Raw genomic sequence first — 15,546 nt, 5'->3', positions numbered from 1 at the left:
TAAAGAAAACAATTAGTGAACAATCTTTTTCAGCTTCCCTAGTTTTTTTCCTTTTTTCATCACTGTGTATTGTCAGTAAGTTTCACTGTGATATTCCCATACATGCAGACGTATAATGTACTTTGATCAAAGCCATCACCTCCTCTTCCCTGCACCTTACATGTGGATCACCTGAACATAGAACCCACCTGACCCCTTAGCCTGTATCAATACTCTGAATCTGTGATTCTAATTAATTCCTATCTCTTTGTGCATGAGGTATCTGGCATGAATAGACACATCCACTGGAATCATGAGCTGAACTCTTAGAAGTTATTTCAAAAACCCCTTGTCCCAACACACTGTGTATGAGTTCAATGTGGTAGAAAGAGGTTGATACAAGTTGCAGGGACTGATGTATTTTGCCTCTAGATGATTCCTAGAGTTTTACTTGTGTATTAAGACTATGAAGAAGGGGACAAAGAAGAGGAGGGGAGTAAAAGGAGGCAGCTACAACAAATAGAACCAAGCCTGCCTTCTCCATACTGTGTAAGCATACATTTTACGACTTTGTGGAGGTTTATTCTGATTGTTTATTTCATTTAATTTTTATTTTTTAATTGTTACTACAGAGGGTTTATAGTTATATGTCAGGTGATGAATACATTTCTTTTTGGACAATGTCACTCTTTCTTGCTCTCTCCCAGTTCTCCTTTCCCCATCCTGTTTATTGGTTTTTGAGAAGGAGCCAAATAACAGACTCAAATCAACTCAATATACATATTAACTTGGAACTATTGTGGATTCATTAACTTATTCATTCATGCATTAAATGTTTGCTCCTGCTGGGCACTGCTGTAATCCTAGCTACTCAGGAAGCTGAGATCTGAGGATCATCGTTGAAAGCCAGCCCAGGCAAGCAAGTCTGTGAGACTCTTATCTCCAATAAACCACCAGAAAACTGGAAGTGGCACTGTGGCTGAAAGTAGAAGAATACTAGCCTTGAGCAAAAAAGCTCAGGGAGTGAGCCCAGGCCCTGAGTTCAAGCCCTACCACCCCACCCCGACCCCACCCCCAAAAAGGCTGTTCCTACATCACATCATAATAGGCAGTGTATAAACTGTGGATACAGAAAGCCCATGCTTAACTTCTGGGCTGCTGACAGAAGGGAGGTAGATGATTCACCAACAAGTAGCAACAGATACTTAAGGACTATGTCAGAAGAACAAAAAAGGAAGCGCCCTCCTCTGCCCTCTCTAGTAGATATAATCTGGTGAAAAGAGGCAGGAGGGAGAGACCATGAATACACAATTGCATCCACACATAGGTAAATAAACTGCTAAGAACAAAACGAATTAATAGGATTTCAAACAATACAAATGTAATGAAGGAAGTAAATGTGGGTGATGGGAGAGAAAGTAACTGAGGGGAGATGAGCCACTTTGTCACCTCCGTGATCCATCTCGGGCCTCTCCAAGGCAGTGACACACAAGCTTTCAGGCAAGAGAAAATGCAGAAGAAAGCAAATTATATATTGAAGGTGGGGCTGCATGTGGCTTGCTGGGCTCAGGGAGGCTGGAGAGGTCAGGAAAATAGCTAGCTGCACACTAAGAAGCGTGGAATTTTCTCACAAACACCAAGGACCATTGTAGAATTTAGAGCAGGTAAATCTGACTTGAATCTCAGCCATGGTTTTACTTGGAGAAATCACTGCCCCCTGAGACCTAGATACAGAAATTTCTCTCAAATCAGAAAGACTGAAACAGTAGGCATTGATTGAGTTTACAATCTGATGTTTTTCAACAGAACATAATGTGGCCCTGGTTATATTGCTGGCCAGGCTCTAAGAGGCCAAACTTATAGAAGTAACAAAAAAGCCACATGATGCCAAGAAATCTCTGAAAATGCCTTATAGTACTAGGTTACAGAAAGAACTATAAATCAAATATGTATATAAAATCATATATCTAAATATACAGTATATAAATACATAATATTTATGTCATATATATGATTTTTCTGAGACAAGACTTATGTAGCCCAAGTTGGTGTCAAACTGCCGATCCTTCTTCTTGCTTCTAACTCTTAAATGCTGGGGTTACAAGCGGGCGTGAACATGTTTTCTGTACAAAGCCTAACATTTCTACTATCTAGCTCCAAAACAACAGCTTTTCCTACTCTTTACTCTTACCTAAGAGGAAAAAAAAAATGCAAAATAAGGAATGTCTTCAAGAACAAAGATTGTCTTTGCAGTCATTTTTTAACAACTTAAGAAACTAGGAGTCATCCAATGGCCAGGATAGACAAATGCTTTTGAAGTATAAAGTCATGTAAGAGGTTATTTCTCCACCCATACAATGATGGCTAGTGAACGGCGCCTGGGTGGATCCTGTCTGCGGCTCACCTTCGGACTGTGTTATCAGCCTCCTACTGCATACTGATTGTAATGGAGTGCTAATTTAAATGTTCTGCTTTCTCTAAGGACAATTAAGCAAGCAAGAGATCAGTGGGCTTTTCCCAATCAGTTTTATTTTTAAGTTTTATTTTTCTAAACGTTTGCCTTTGCATTGTGATTTTTAAGGAAGCAGCTGAGGAATCTGTCCATATTATCCATTTTTAAAGGAAACACTTGGTAATCACACAGACCTTTTATCACTGACCTAAATCTTTAACTGCCTATAATTAATTTGCCTCTGTCATTAAAATGTAATTAGCAAAATAGTTGAGAGAAATCAATAAAAAAATCCTTAAGGTGGCTTTCAGAACTTTTTACTCAAATTTGAGCTTTAACTGCCTTTCCCTCTAGAAGCAAGAACACAAAATGAGAAAACTAAATAAATGGAGCAGATTTGCATTTATTGACAGGACATATCATTATCTCTTACTATTGTCTGGCCTTCTTCATTTGCTCATCTATTCTAAATTAAGAAAAAATAAAAAGAGGGATGAAAGAAACTGCTTCCTGTCCCTAATAAGTAATACCTTAACTAGGTCTAGCATAGAAGGAAATTGGTAATTGATCATTCCCATGGCAACAACCACCTTCAGCTACTGGCAGGTTTCCTTAGAATGCACAATTCCCTATCTGTGCAAAACATGCCTTCCTAGGTTTTGTCTTTGAAGTACTTGCATATACACAGTGCTCTCATAGCAGACCCAAGAGAAAATCAACTCATTTTAACAGCCAAGGACAAACAAGATAGGAGAGACAGAGAGGATTTAGTATACCACTGCTTTCTACTCAAGTCAAGAAAAGAAAATCATCAAAGAGCTTCCCCTGTATTCATCCTTTATTAAAAGTCATAATTAATGTGACACAATCCCAAACACAAAAAGTGTCCATCTTTGGATGCACATGGATCAGATTATTCTATAGAGGGAAATTCTCTCTGTACAACCCCATCAGCAAACCAGAATGGCTCTGTCTAATTGGCTGGCCTGGAAACATGGTTACTTAGCTTTTGGTCCCAACTCGCTTCTTTCTTTCACAAGAAACAAAATTCATTTCTTACGCTACCCCCATGAGTGCTGTTAGTTGTATAACTGTGATCATTTTATTCCAAAAATGACCGCAGCTAGGCAATCACATGTTTAGTCTGTTAGCATTCAACTTTCATTCAGCAAACATTGTTATGCACTTATTTCAGAGGTTTCCAGATTCCCATCTAATAGCTCCTAGTAGTTGTGTCAATGCATGCACCACATCAATACTTAAGAAGCTTCTTAAAAAGCTATTTCCTTCACAAACCATCTTGGAGTTTCTATAAAGCGAGAGATACATCATAATTTTATTTATTTTTTAAGCTACATGCTTAATTTTATTTCAAGTTTATAGAGATTATTCAAGAGATTAAATGGTCAGTAATAAACAAAAAATGGTATGCTTTATATTTGCATGTACTAACATACAAAATGTGCTGTTATAATTCTAGTCATCAATGACAGCTTAAGCTAAATATGTGAACAGTGCAAATTCTACTGTTATCAATGTGAATCAAGTTAAATTTATTGTCATTACAACTTATTTAGACTTTGGGAAGTCAGACTACAGAATGGGAGACATTCTAATAATGAATTTCTAACTTCGTAGTTTTCTCTATTTCAAAATGTGTCTTATTTCCTTCATAAGTTATCAAAGGCAAGCAACAGCATGTAATATAAGTGGTGATTTAGAATTCTTCTAAAACCCCACATGTAACACATTATTTGTGGGGCTATTTTCTGGTAGATTTTTCTTTGTCCTGTTACATTTTGTGAAACAAAAAATAATAACAAATGTATTCTATTTGACCTATAGGTCAATGTAATGAAGGGATTTTACTAGTTTATTCGATTAAAATGTATCAATTTAAACAGCTTATGCTTAAAATAGAAACCTATTTGAAAAGTATGTCACTATTTTTAGACAAGTAAATGTTTTTTAGTCAATTATAGCATCTATAAAAGAAAAACAACAAAAATTAAAACACAATACAATCCCAAAATAAGCACACCTGCATAACAATGTCTAGATCCAGAGATCCACATCTTCTTCAGAAACTAACCTCACCTGTAGGCTTCAATTGATTTCCCTGCTATCAAGTTTCATATAAATGGAATTATACTGTATATGCTCTTCATGTACCTGACTTTGCTCAGCACAATAAGAATAGTCTATGTAGTAAGTATGTAAACCATTTGTTTCACTAATGAGAAATGTCATTTTCCCACAATTTACTTTATTACTTACCTGCAGATACAAATAACAGCTGTGCTGAGTTTGGGATTATTTACAGAGGAAAAAAAAAGTATAAACCATTGTGTTCAAATGTTTGTATGTATGGGTTTACTTTTCTGCGGTACAAGTAAAATTAATTTTTTTTTTTTTTGGGTCCAGTCGTGGGGCCTGGACTCTGGGCCTGGGCGCTGTCCCTCAGCTCTTCAGCTCAAGGCTAGCGCTCTACCACTTGAGCCACAGCACCACTTCCGGCTTTTTTCTTTTCTTTTTTTTTTGCTTATGTGGTGCTGAGGAATCGAACCCAGGGCCTCAGGCATGCAAGGCAAGCGCTCTACCACTGAGCCACCTTCCCAGCCCAATTTCTGAATCGTATTACAAATGGATATTTAACTAATGGCCACGTGGCTTTACATTTAAACTTTCAGAACCTGTGAATTTCAGTCTCAAGAATTCTTTGTCAACAGTCCTAGGATCAGGCCACCTAATAGAAGTGCTTTTTTGAAACAGTATTTCTTTGAGTAAGGATATTAAGTATTTGGAGCATTATTTCATATTCATTGGATATTCGTATCCCCTTTCATAAAAATCAAAATTTTGTTTATTTTTACATATAAACGTTTCAGGCCAATATCTAAATATTGCAAGTAAATGCTGGTCTCGTTTCTGTTGTGGACAGAAATAACTTAAAAGTAGGAATGCTTTACTTTGGAGTTTGGTTCATGGTTTCATGTAGTTTGCTCGGTGGTTGCCTGGTCCCTGGGTTTGGACAGAACTTAATGGTGGTGGGAGTACATAGTAGAGGCACATTTCACTTCAGGGCAGACAGAAAGTAGAAGAGAACTGAGGACCCAGTGAAATTTTCGTAATTACTCCCATCAACTAAATACTCTAAGTAAGCACCACCTCCCAAAGATCCCTCAGATAGCTGGGGCCAAGCATTTAAAACATGAGCCTGCAGAGTATATTTTATTCCTGAACCATAATCTTCCACCTCTGTGTCCCCCACCAAAAGGTCACTACCATCTCATAAGGCAAAATGTATCCAAATCCTTCTCCAAGGATCCCCAATATCTCAACAGTTCAAAGTCTAACTTCAAGTCCAAATTCTGAGACTCAAAGAAAGTCTTAGCTGTGAGCCCATGATTAGAAACTGGGTAGTTCAACAATGGCTTTCTACATTTTGGAGGAAACAGAGTATCTCATAACTTCCTACTTGAAGAAACTGGCCTCAGGGCCAGGAGGACCAGCAATGCAGTCCCAGGCCAAAACTGAAGGCCGGAAAGCTCCCTGAGCAGTCACTAGTAAAGGCTGAGGAAGATGGAATGTTATGTCCACAGAAATTGACAGAGTCAATAAGATTCAGTCACTCAGCACTCAGCAAGAATGGAGCTTGGTAATGAGGCCTATACTTAAATATCTATCATGTAACATTATAGTGACAAGTACTGTAGGAGACACAGCCCAAGCAAATTCAAGGGACTCTTTATCCCCAATTAACCAAGAAAAAGCTGAAAGTAGCAGTGTGGCTCAAGTGTAGAGCACCAGCAATCAAGCCAGGTGCTGGTGACTCACACCTATAACCCTACTTAGGAAGCTGAGAGGTGAGGATCAAGGTTCAAAGCAGGAAAGTCTGTGAGATTCTTATCTCTAACCACCAAAAAGTGAGAAGTAGAGCTGTGGCTCAAATGGTAGGGCACTAGCCTTGATGTAAAAAAACTAAGGGACAAAGCTGAGCGCTGGTAGCTCATATGCCTGTAATCTTAGCTACTCAGGAGGCTGAGATCTGAGGATCGAGGTTCAAAGCCAGCCTGGGCAGGAAAGTCCTTGAGACTCTTATCTCCAATAAACCACTCAAAACCCATAAGTGGCTCTGTGGCTCAAGCAGTAGAGCACTTGCCTTGAGCTGAAGAGCACAAGGACAGTGCCCAAGCCCAGAGTTCAAGCCCCACGACCGACCAAAAAACAAAAACAACAACGGAGCAGCATCCAAGTCCGTCAAGCCCCAGTATGAGGAAGAGAGAGAGAAAGCAAGGAAGGAAGGAGAAGAAAAGAAAGAAAGAAAGAGAGAGGGAGGGAGGGAGGAAGGGAGGGAAGAAAAGGCAAAATAAAGACAGAATCTGAGTATAAAAGATGGAGCAATTGGCATTACAGATAAAAGGAATTAAGCGAGCACCAACCAGGAGAATATAATGAAGTATGAAGGAAGAATATGTGACTTAAAACCTCAGAGGTAGTCCGATTAATGCAAGACTCAGAGATGGGTGTATGATATATGTGTGATTCCCGCTTCTCAGGAGGACTGTGGTCTGAGGCCAACCCAGGCAAAAGTCCAAGTCTTGATAAAAAAAAAAAAAGCACAAGGATTAGGGTTGTGGATCAAGGGGTAGGAGTGTAGATCAGTTTATCGAGCAAAAGAGAGACCTTGAATTTGTAACCTCCTCTTCTATGACATTTATTAGCCAAGACAGATAATTGTTTCATTTTACTTTAAAGGATGCTCCAGTTTTCCATCTTCTGCCAATAACCTTGATTTCACAGCCCTGCTGATCTTGTCTCAAACATTGCTAATGGTAGGCTCAGCGCCACAGCCCACAACCCAGTAGTACAGTGGCTTCACACAAGAGAAGTTGAAACTTTCATCACGTAATAGTTCAGTATGGCTGATGCTCGTTGGTTGTTTTCCCTGACAGGTTTCTTTTAGCCGCCTTCTATCTCCTGGCTCCAACTTCCCCAGATCCTTCTGTCTCTTCCTTTAAACAGGGAAAGATAAAAGACTGAAGACACACACCCGTGATGGGGCATATGTTACTTTGACCTGTATTCTTCTGGTCATAGTTCAACAATGTTTTGATCAAAGGTGCTATCCCAACACTTCAAAGAAGGCTGGGAAATAAAGTCTGGCTGTGTACCCAGGAGGAAACAAGAAGCGATTGTTGAACAAACATCCGGTCTCTGGCTCCATTTTTCAAGCAATGTTTGTTTTCATTCAATGCTGGTTCCTCAGCTCAGACCCAAACATGAAGGTGTTCTTTTATATTCAGATACAAAGTGGAAATGAGAAGCCTTAACTAAATGATTGAAGTATTCACAGAACCCTGTTTCTCCAGATTATTCAACACCCCCACCAAATCATGTCTTCCTGTTCCTTCCTCCCCTATGAAACACAGGGGAAATGCCCACCTGCAAAATCCAGCAACAAAAATCTGGCAACTCAACTTTGAACTGGATTCCAGTAGTTTGATTTTTTTTTCTCTTCTTCTGCAATGAAATTGTTCATTTAAATTACACTCAATATATTTCACTTGTATCATTTAAAAGGGTGAAACACATGTTTTGAATGTTATTAGCTTGTATTTCATTCCAGGAAAACAAGCTCATCAAATACTTTCATAGGGTAGCACCTTTGATCAAGACAAGGTTTAATTAGACAAACAATTAGCACTGGGACCCGATCAAAGCGTGCGTTGGTGTGCTGATTTTCTTTTCTCTTCTGTATAATGAGTGATTTGGTGTAGCTCGCTTCCCTGATTCCATATGACTTGCACAATCTACTCGCAGCAAGAACGAGTTCACAGGTCTTTTCAGTGGCAGCTGAGACAGCCTGAAACTACTCAAGTTCTAGTCTACTGTTATTCTAACTAAACAAACTAAGAGAAGCTAATGACAGAAAACATCCCAACAAATGTGCTATCACTTACTTGTTCGTGTTCAGAGACTAGATGTTGAACATTATAGAGAAATGTTCAGAACATGAATTAGTCTATAAACTAGAAATCAAGAGTAAAAGAACATTTTGAACTGAATTAATGAAAAGAGATCCCTTATGTACTAATAGCCCAGATGCACAAAGATCTTGAGATTCAGGTGATGTGTGAGTTCCTTCATGAAGGTTCATCTTCAAGTTGGATTTCCACATCACTTTTGATAGAACTATCAAAAGGTGAATTTAATAAAGAAATCCCTACAAGTTTTAGACCTTTCTGGTTTTAGCTTCACATGACAAAATTGATCACTGCTGCTTAATATTCAAGTACATTGTCAATAGACTGAACTTTCTGTTAAGAGGTTTTTTTCTTAAGGGTAAAAAACTGGCCTTTACTTTATAAATTGTTCAGAAAAAGCCTTTGGCTCAGTTTCCTTGTTTTCCAGAGCATCTGAGTGAACTTCACCAAAAATTGCAGGGAACATGTGGAAAAATATATTAGCATTTACCAATATAATTTATGGATTAGTCACATTAGTAAAGTGAATGCAAACACAGTTCATTAATGATGTTTTATAGGTATTATAATAATATGATTCCAAAGAATTATTAGAGGCCAGGAATAATGGTAATTTCAGCTACTTGGGAGGTGGAGCTTGGGAAGATCACTGTTAGAGCAACTCAAAACACAAATTAGGCATGATAGCTCACAACTGTAACCCCAGACACAGAGTTAAGAGGATCACAGTCCAAGATCATGAGGGTCTAAGGCCAAAGTGAGACCTTCTGACAAAACAAAAAAAAACAAATGAACCCAATCTAAGCTAGGCATTGCTGGCTCAGGTATATAGTCCTAGCTTCTCAGGAAGCTAAGATCTGTTGGATCAAGGATCAAAGCTAGCCTAGGAAGAAAAGTTAGCCAGACTCCATTTCCAAAAACAAACAAACAAAAAAGAAACCAGCAAAATTCTAGCATGGCTAAAGTGAATTGAGTTTCTGAATTCAAATCCTACCACCAAAAACAAACAAAAAACTACGGCTAAAGGGACATGAAATTTTTTAAAAATATTTTATTTGAAAATTTTACACAAATTGAATATTATCTCTTTTCTCTTGGCAATTTTCTTATAATTATATAATATAAAGAAAGCATGATGATTATTTTCACCTAGGCCCATATAAGATGTCCCCCCAAATCCCTCAAATTTACTCCAATGTGCCACATAAATATGATCGTCTTCTGTGTGCGATTCTCAGCAAATATGAGAACCCCTGTGCATCACAAGAAAGTGCCAAATATGGAATTATCCAGAATATTTGTAAAGCATCTGATGAGGTTTGAGAGATACCTTCATCCAAAAACAGAATCACAAAAATGTTGATGAATTTACACTTACATAACATGAATTATTATGCAAAATAACAAGTTCTACCAGATTTTTTAAGTTGAAGGAACTGGAGGTGTGGCTCAGTGGTAGAACACCTGCCTAGCAGGTATGAGGCCTTGAGTTTAAACCTCAGAGTCATATACACATACACACACACGAACGTTAAATAAAAAAATAAAAACAAGGTTAATTAAATTTCTGAGGCCATAATTATACCTCTAGTTCATTAATCTGAGGAATTATTAGAAACTAAAAGCCTACTGATTATGTCATATACTATCTGAATTATTTCCTTCAAATAAATGCTTTTGATGAGCAATTGGTCATTTTCCTTCTACATTCTTCTGAGATGGATCAAAGCTATCATTTTCCACTGTATCCTCTGAGGATCTGCCATACAGGTTCTCCCATAGCCCCCACAAGTAAGCATGTATGCTCTTGTCCTGGGAAGCACTAGAAGGTTCCTGCCCAGGCTACTTTGAGTGACACCATACCTCAAAATTCACGTTCAAGGAGCACAAGTAAGACATGATGAGACACCAGGACAGCGACCACGACTGCTTCCTCATAGTATCTGATCCCATTTAGTGCCTGGTTAGGCAGAATCTGCAGGAGTATCAAGGTGACAGATTCACAATAATAACATCTAGCAGCAAATAACTTCTTTGGGGAGGGGAAGGAGGAAGAGAAAGGAGAAATGCACCTCCTATCTACGCTGCCATAGTAATCAATGCCCAAAGTGAGCCCAAGAAACACTGACCTCAAATATACTAGGTTTAGCATTCGAAAGCATGCGAAGCTTTCTCAAGCAACTAAGACTGCTTGGAATGTAAGAGGTGTTTTTAAAATAGTAGTAGCAATAATATTTATTGCCATTGTTATGAATCCCTATCACTGAACTGTAAGACATGTCATAGACATTATTATTTCTGAGGTCTTAAAACCTGAATAAATAGCTTATAGAAAATATAATGCTAGGACTGGGAAGGTGGCTCAGTGGTAGAGCGCTTGCCTTGCATGCATGAGGCCCTGGGTTCGATTCCTCAGAACCACATAAGCAAAAAGAAAAAAGCCGGAAGTGGCGCTGTGACTCAAGTGGTAGAGTGCTAGCCTTGACTGAAGAGCTGAGGGACAGTGCCCAGGCCCAGAGTTCAGGCCCCACGACCGGACCCAAAAAAAAAAAAAAGAAAGAAAGAAAGAAAGAGAAAATATAATGCTATGTCCTTTATAATCAAAGGTCTTTTTTTAAAAATAGAAAAATTACAACTCCAGCTTAGATAGCAGCTTTTAAGACATCAAAACCTACTGAATAGCTCCTCTATGATCCTTGGTTATTCTCTGTAATTCCAGTCCCAAACACAAAAATGAATTTAGGACATCCATACCAAATACATTGTATCTGGTCTCTCTCTGTATATTTTTTTAAGTCCAGCAATATACAGGAACTCTTAACTGTCAATATTATTTTGAATTAGCATCCAGGTTGTACAAACCAAACACTTAGGAAAGGCACTAATGACATTAGGTTTACTTTATATTCATAAGCATGAGATATTACAATATAGTTTAACTTTCATCCCTTAGAAAATCAAATCCCAAAAATATATATTGCAGTTATTTCTTTTGATGAGCTTACAAATAATCTCATGGAGTTAAAACATTACAAACTATTCAATCTGCTGAGTTATACAGCAGTGATTTCCAACACAGAGGCAGATTAAGGACTCATATACAGTATACTATAGACACAGACATTTCAAAAGTATTATGCTAAACAACATGAATCTTTGCTAGTTAACCAAGAATCCCTTTAAGTTATTTGCGGCATGATTCCAGAAGCTCTGTCTGGACTGGATACAAAACATTGAGTTTTTAAAAATTCACAACTTGCAGCATTTGGAGTCTTCAAGTAGATGCACAGTTAAAATGTAGGTTTGTTCATGTATTCTTCCATTGTCTGAAAGAGAACAATGAATGAGAACCATTTTCCCTTTATTAAACTATCTCCTCTAGAGGACTGCAAATTCTTTTTCTATTTTTTTTGCTATGGAAAACAAGCTTTTCAGAGACACATGTGACACTGCATTCTATCAAGAAAGGTAATTCAATGTTTGAGGATCCTATGCATATACAACCATTTGGCTGAAGCTACTTATATTTCAACTGAGAAGTTAAGCCTGCTCACAAAATGAGACAAAGGAATGCTAGCTCACCAGCTGACAAGAACATCATTGTTGATTTAAGATAAATGGATCATAGGGACCACATCCAGGCACTTATACTACGAAAGCCTGAAATGATTTGTATAACATGGGTGGAGTATCTTTATCATACTTTCTGCCAACTCAAGAAACATAAACATACCAGGATTCTGAAGAATTCTTGCCATATGTTTTGAAGAGGCCTTCCTCCAAAGTACACAAATTACCTTTCTCCATCTTACTCCTCATTAGTGAACAAATTTGCTAACAAGCCCTGGCCCAAGGCCGTAATTAGTTTTCCCCAGCACTTTTTAAATGTTTGAAAAGCTTTAATTACAGCTGAAGTTATACCATGATGTCACAAAGCCTGTACCATACAAGATGGATAGACTTTCTCTTACACAGCCTCCTATTACAAACACAGGCATCTGTGTAGTACCACGGTGCCAGGTTGAATCAACACGTGAGCTCTAAGGGCAGCGAGTTACCCTTAGGGAATCCCCTGCCTCTTTCCTGTTAGCCTCACTTAGCAACCAATGCTTGAGGGTATTTTTTTTTAAAGTTTACACCTCAGTCCATGCAACTCCTTTCAACTTGCTGGGAAAGACACTACAAGCACGAGCCGAAGAGATCAGGCCACTGGCCAAGCAAGATTGTCAGGGATACCAGGGTTAGAAAATAGGCTTTTTCCACTCCTGTGTTCACCTGTTCTCTTCTGAATCCCAGTGCTTCTCTGCTGGAAATAGTTGTACTCAGTCACCCACATGCTCTTCTAAAGCTTAGATCTCCTAAAATGAGTACTGGCCTGTTGGCCCTCCCTGACTTTCTCTGAAAGATGTCACCCATGTCTTTTAACTTGGATAGGGGGCATCATCCTGGACAAAGCATGAGCTGATTTTGTAGATCCTGGAGTTCATTTTTAAAGGAATACAGTTACAAATTAGGTAAAAATTTGTATTGAGAATTAGAAAAGTTACAGCACATTGCTAATATTAAAAAGATGACAGATGATCAGAAAAAACTCCACAATTTTATGTTACTTTCACTAAGAAACTGCTTGACACTCCTCTCTATCTTATATTTACTGTACAGCTACATAAGTCTTTGCGATTAAAATATCTTGATTTTGCAAACCTGACTAGAATAAACGGTTCCATGAATACATCACCAGGCTTCTTTTGCAGACTTAAAGGAGCTTTTGCCAATCAAAAACCATAGGGTAGGCACTTCACTGGCTTCTCTGTTCTTGGTGTCTGGTTATCATCAATACTCAGAGCACATCTGTGCTCAGATGGGGTGATCATGCCCTGACTGAGCCAGCTGTCACTCAGAGCACACGGAACAGACATGTAAGAGTTGGTATTTTCTTGAGCCTTCCACCTGAACTGTCCATACTAGACTTAAAACCTTAAAAGATGCCTCTACCTTTGCCTTCCCAAAAAGCACACTGCAGTTAGTATCCCCACCCGTTTCTGCATCTTTTTAGCTAGCGTTCTGTGTTTCTTGTACATTCTGTCTGGAACATGCTGTGACTTTCTACTGCATTGTGATTGGGTTTTCTGCTTTGAAGGGTGCCGTGCTGGGGTACAGCAAGCAGGTGCTCATGCATCCACACTTACATGGGTAGTATCTTATTTTTCTTTCTTTTTTCTTTTTTTCTTTTCTTTTTTTTGGTCAGTTGTGGGGCTTGAACTCTGGACCTGGGCACTGTCCCTCAACTCTTCAGCTCAAGGCCAGAGTTCGACCACTTGTGCCACACCACCACTTCCAGTTTTCTGGTTAACTGGAGATAGGAGTCTCTCAGACTTTCTTGCCCAGGCTGGCTTTGAACTAAGATCCTCAGATCTCAGCCTCCTGAGTAGCCAGGACTACAGGCGTGAGCCACCAGTGCCTGGCTTTGGTATCCTGTTTTTTGACCTTGACCTACCATCTGAGATTCCCTTCTTAACCCGCTGCTGTCCCCAGTGGCAACCATAGGAATTGCAGCCTCGACACTTTCTGTTTCTGTTCCTGTCTCTGCCTGTGCCTCTGTGTGTGTGTGTGTCTGTCTGTCTGTCTGTCTCTCTCTCTCTCTCTCTCACACACACACACACACACACACACACACACACAAGAGTCTCTGTACACATCTGGCTGAAGGCTAGCACTCTCTACCACTTCAGCCACAGCTCAACTCCTCACTTACTGGTGGGTTAATTAGAGATAGTTTCATAGTCTTTACTGCCCAAGCTGACTTAGAAACACAATTTTCAGATCTCAGTCTTGGGAATAGCTAGGATTATAGGATAAACTGGTACCTGCCTCCGTCTCTTTTTCTTTTCCTTCTAAAACTTTCTGTTACCCACATTGTCATTACAATAAATCAACCCCCAAATTAAACTACTTATTCACTGGTTACCAATTTCTAGCCCTTATAATCTCAGAATAAGCCTTAAGTATTGAGCATTTGGCAATTTGAGACTGTGTGGCTTCTTACTAAAACTGTGAAGACAATCACCCACCCTAACAGAGACTAGGCAAAAATCCCAGGGGCCACTTAAAGATTTACAGTTGTTCTAGAAGTGAAGGTAAGTCCCTGATGCCTTCCCATGCCTACAGTAACTCCACGGTCCGAAGGACAGGGAACCAAGAAGCCATTCTTTCTTCCTTTATGCAATTACATTGTTTTCTCCTACGCATCCTAAACTTTCTGAAGCAGAGAGGCAAATTCAGTTGTTCGATATGTTCCCCCAAATTGAGTACCAGAGCCCAAAAGGTCACAAGGAAAACCTGCTTTATTTGGCAGGTGTTGGTAACAAGAGCAACTTGAGGGCAGACATGGCATTTACTGCCTAATCACAGAGGACACAGGGCTAAGGGCAAGGTTCCTGTGACCTACCTACCTACCAAGAATGTCCACTCCATCACCAGGGAAACAAAACACCAATTGATGCTTAATTGTGAAAACACTGGGTCTTGAAACACCTGCTTCCCCAATTTAAACAGAACTAGAAATATCTGATTCACTGAAAGCTCGTTAAACCTGTTTCTAATGGGTGAGGGGTGATTTCAAAATAACCCAGGTCAGGTCTATTTTAGGAAGCTTTAATTACAAAAGCACCAAAGACTCTGTGAAAAGTCCATTTCTTCTGAAAGGAGATTCCACCTGAAGAACCCTGAAGACAACACTGTAAATAACCTCCATCTCCTACTCCCCCCTCCAGCATTTTAAGAAATGCTGTTCTATGGAATTTCCAGATCACTGATTTCTCTAGTATCTTGGGGAAGAAGCGAGTAAACATCAAGGTGTTTAATGCAATCTTAGCGGTGAGAACACCAGCAGTGATTGCTTTGGCCCCTTAACCCACACTGGAGCCCTCACAGTGCCCACTGACGCTGCTGTCCTTCTTCATATCCACCCCCCATGACTGTTCCCTCTCTGTCAGCTCTGACCAATGCCAACACATCTGCTGGGAAATGTATTTCTAATAGTGGGAAGAATGGCTTCTTTACCAATCTTAAAGAGGCTCATGACAATGCTCAGAATCCCCCCTCTGACCAGCTGTTATGAAAACAGGG

The 15,546-nt window shown here is 39.3% G+C and overlaps 1 protein-coding gene and 1 long non-coding RNA gene across 3 annotated transcripts in view; one reads left to right on the top strand and one right to left on the bottom strand.

The window, feature by feature from the left end:
• LOC122107494 overlaps nt 1-15,546 on the top strand; it is a 337,519-nt gene that overhangs the window by 290,862 nt on the left and 31,111 nt on the right. The window lies entirely within an intron of this gene.
• Ap1s3 (adaptor related protein complex 1 subunit sigma 3) overlaps nt 11,300-15,546 on the bottom strand; it is a 51,790-nt gene continuing 47,543 nt past the window's right edge. For both annotated transcript variants that reach the window (XM_042679257.1, XM_042679258.1), the window contains exon 5: nt 11,300-11,744. In XM_042679257.1, coding sequence (XP_042535191.1) covers nt 11,709-11,744 — 36 coding nt within the window. In that variant the 3' untranslated portion in view covers nt 11,300-11,708. The remainder of the gene's footprint in view (nt 11,745-15,546) is intronic.

This window comes from Dipodomys spectabilis, unplaced genomic scaffold (assembly GCF_019054845.1).
Source record: "Dipodomys spectabilis isolate Male_0828 unplaced genomic scaffold, ASM1905484v1 ptg000051l, whole genome shotgun sequence".
NCBI lineage: Eukaryota > Metazoa > Chordata > Mammalia > Rodentia > Heteromyidae > Dipodomys > Dipodomys spectabilis.
This window is presented reverse-complemented; position numbering and strand designations above follow the sequence as displayed.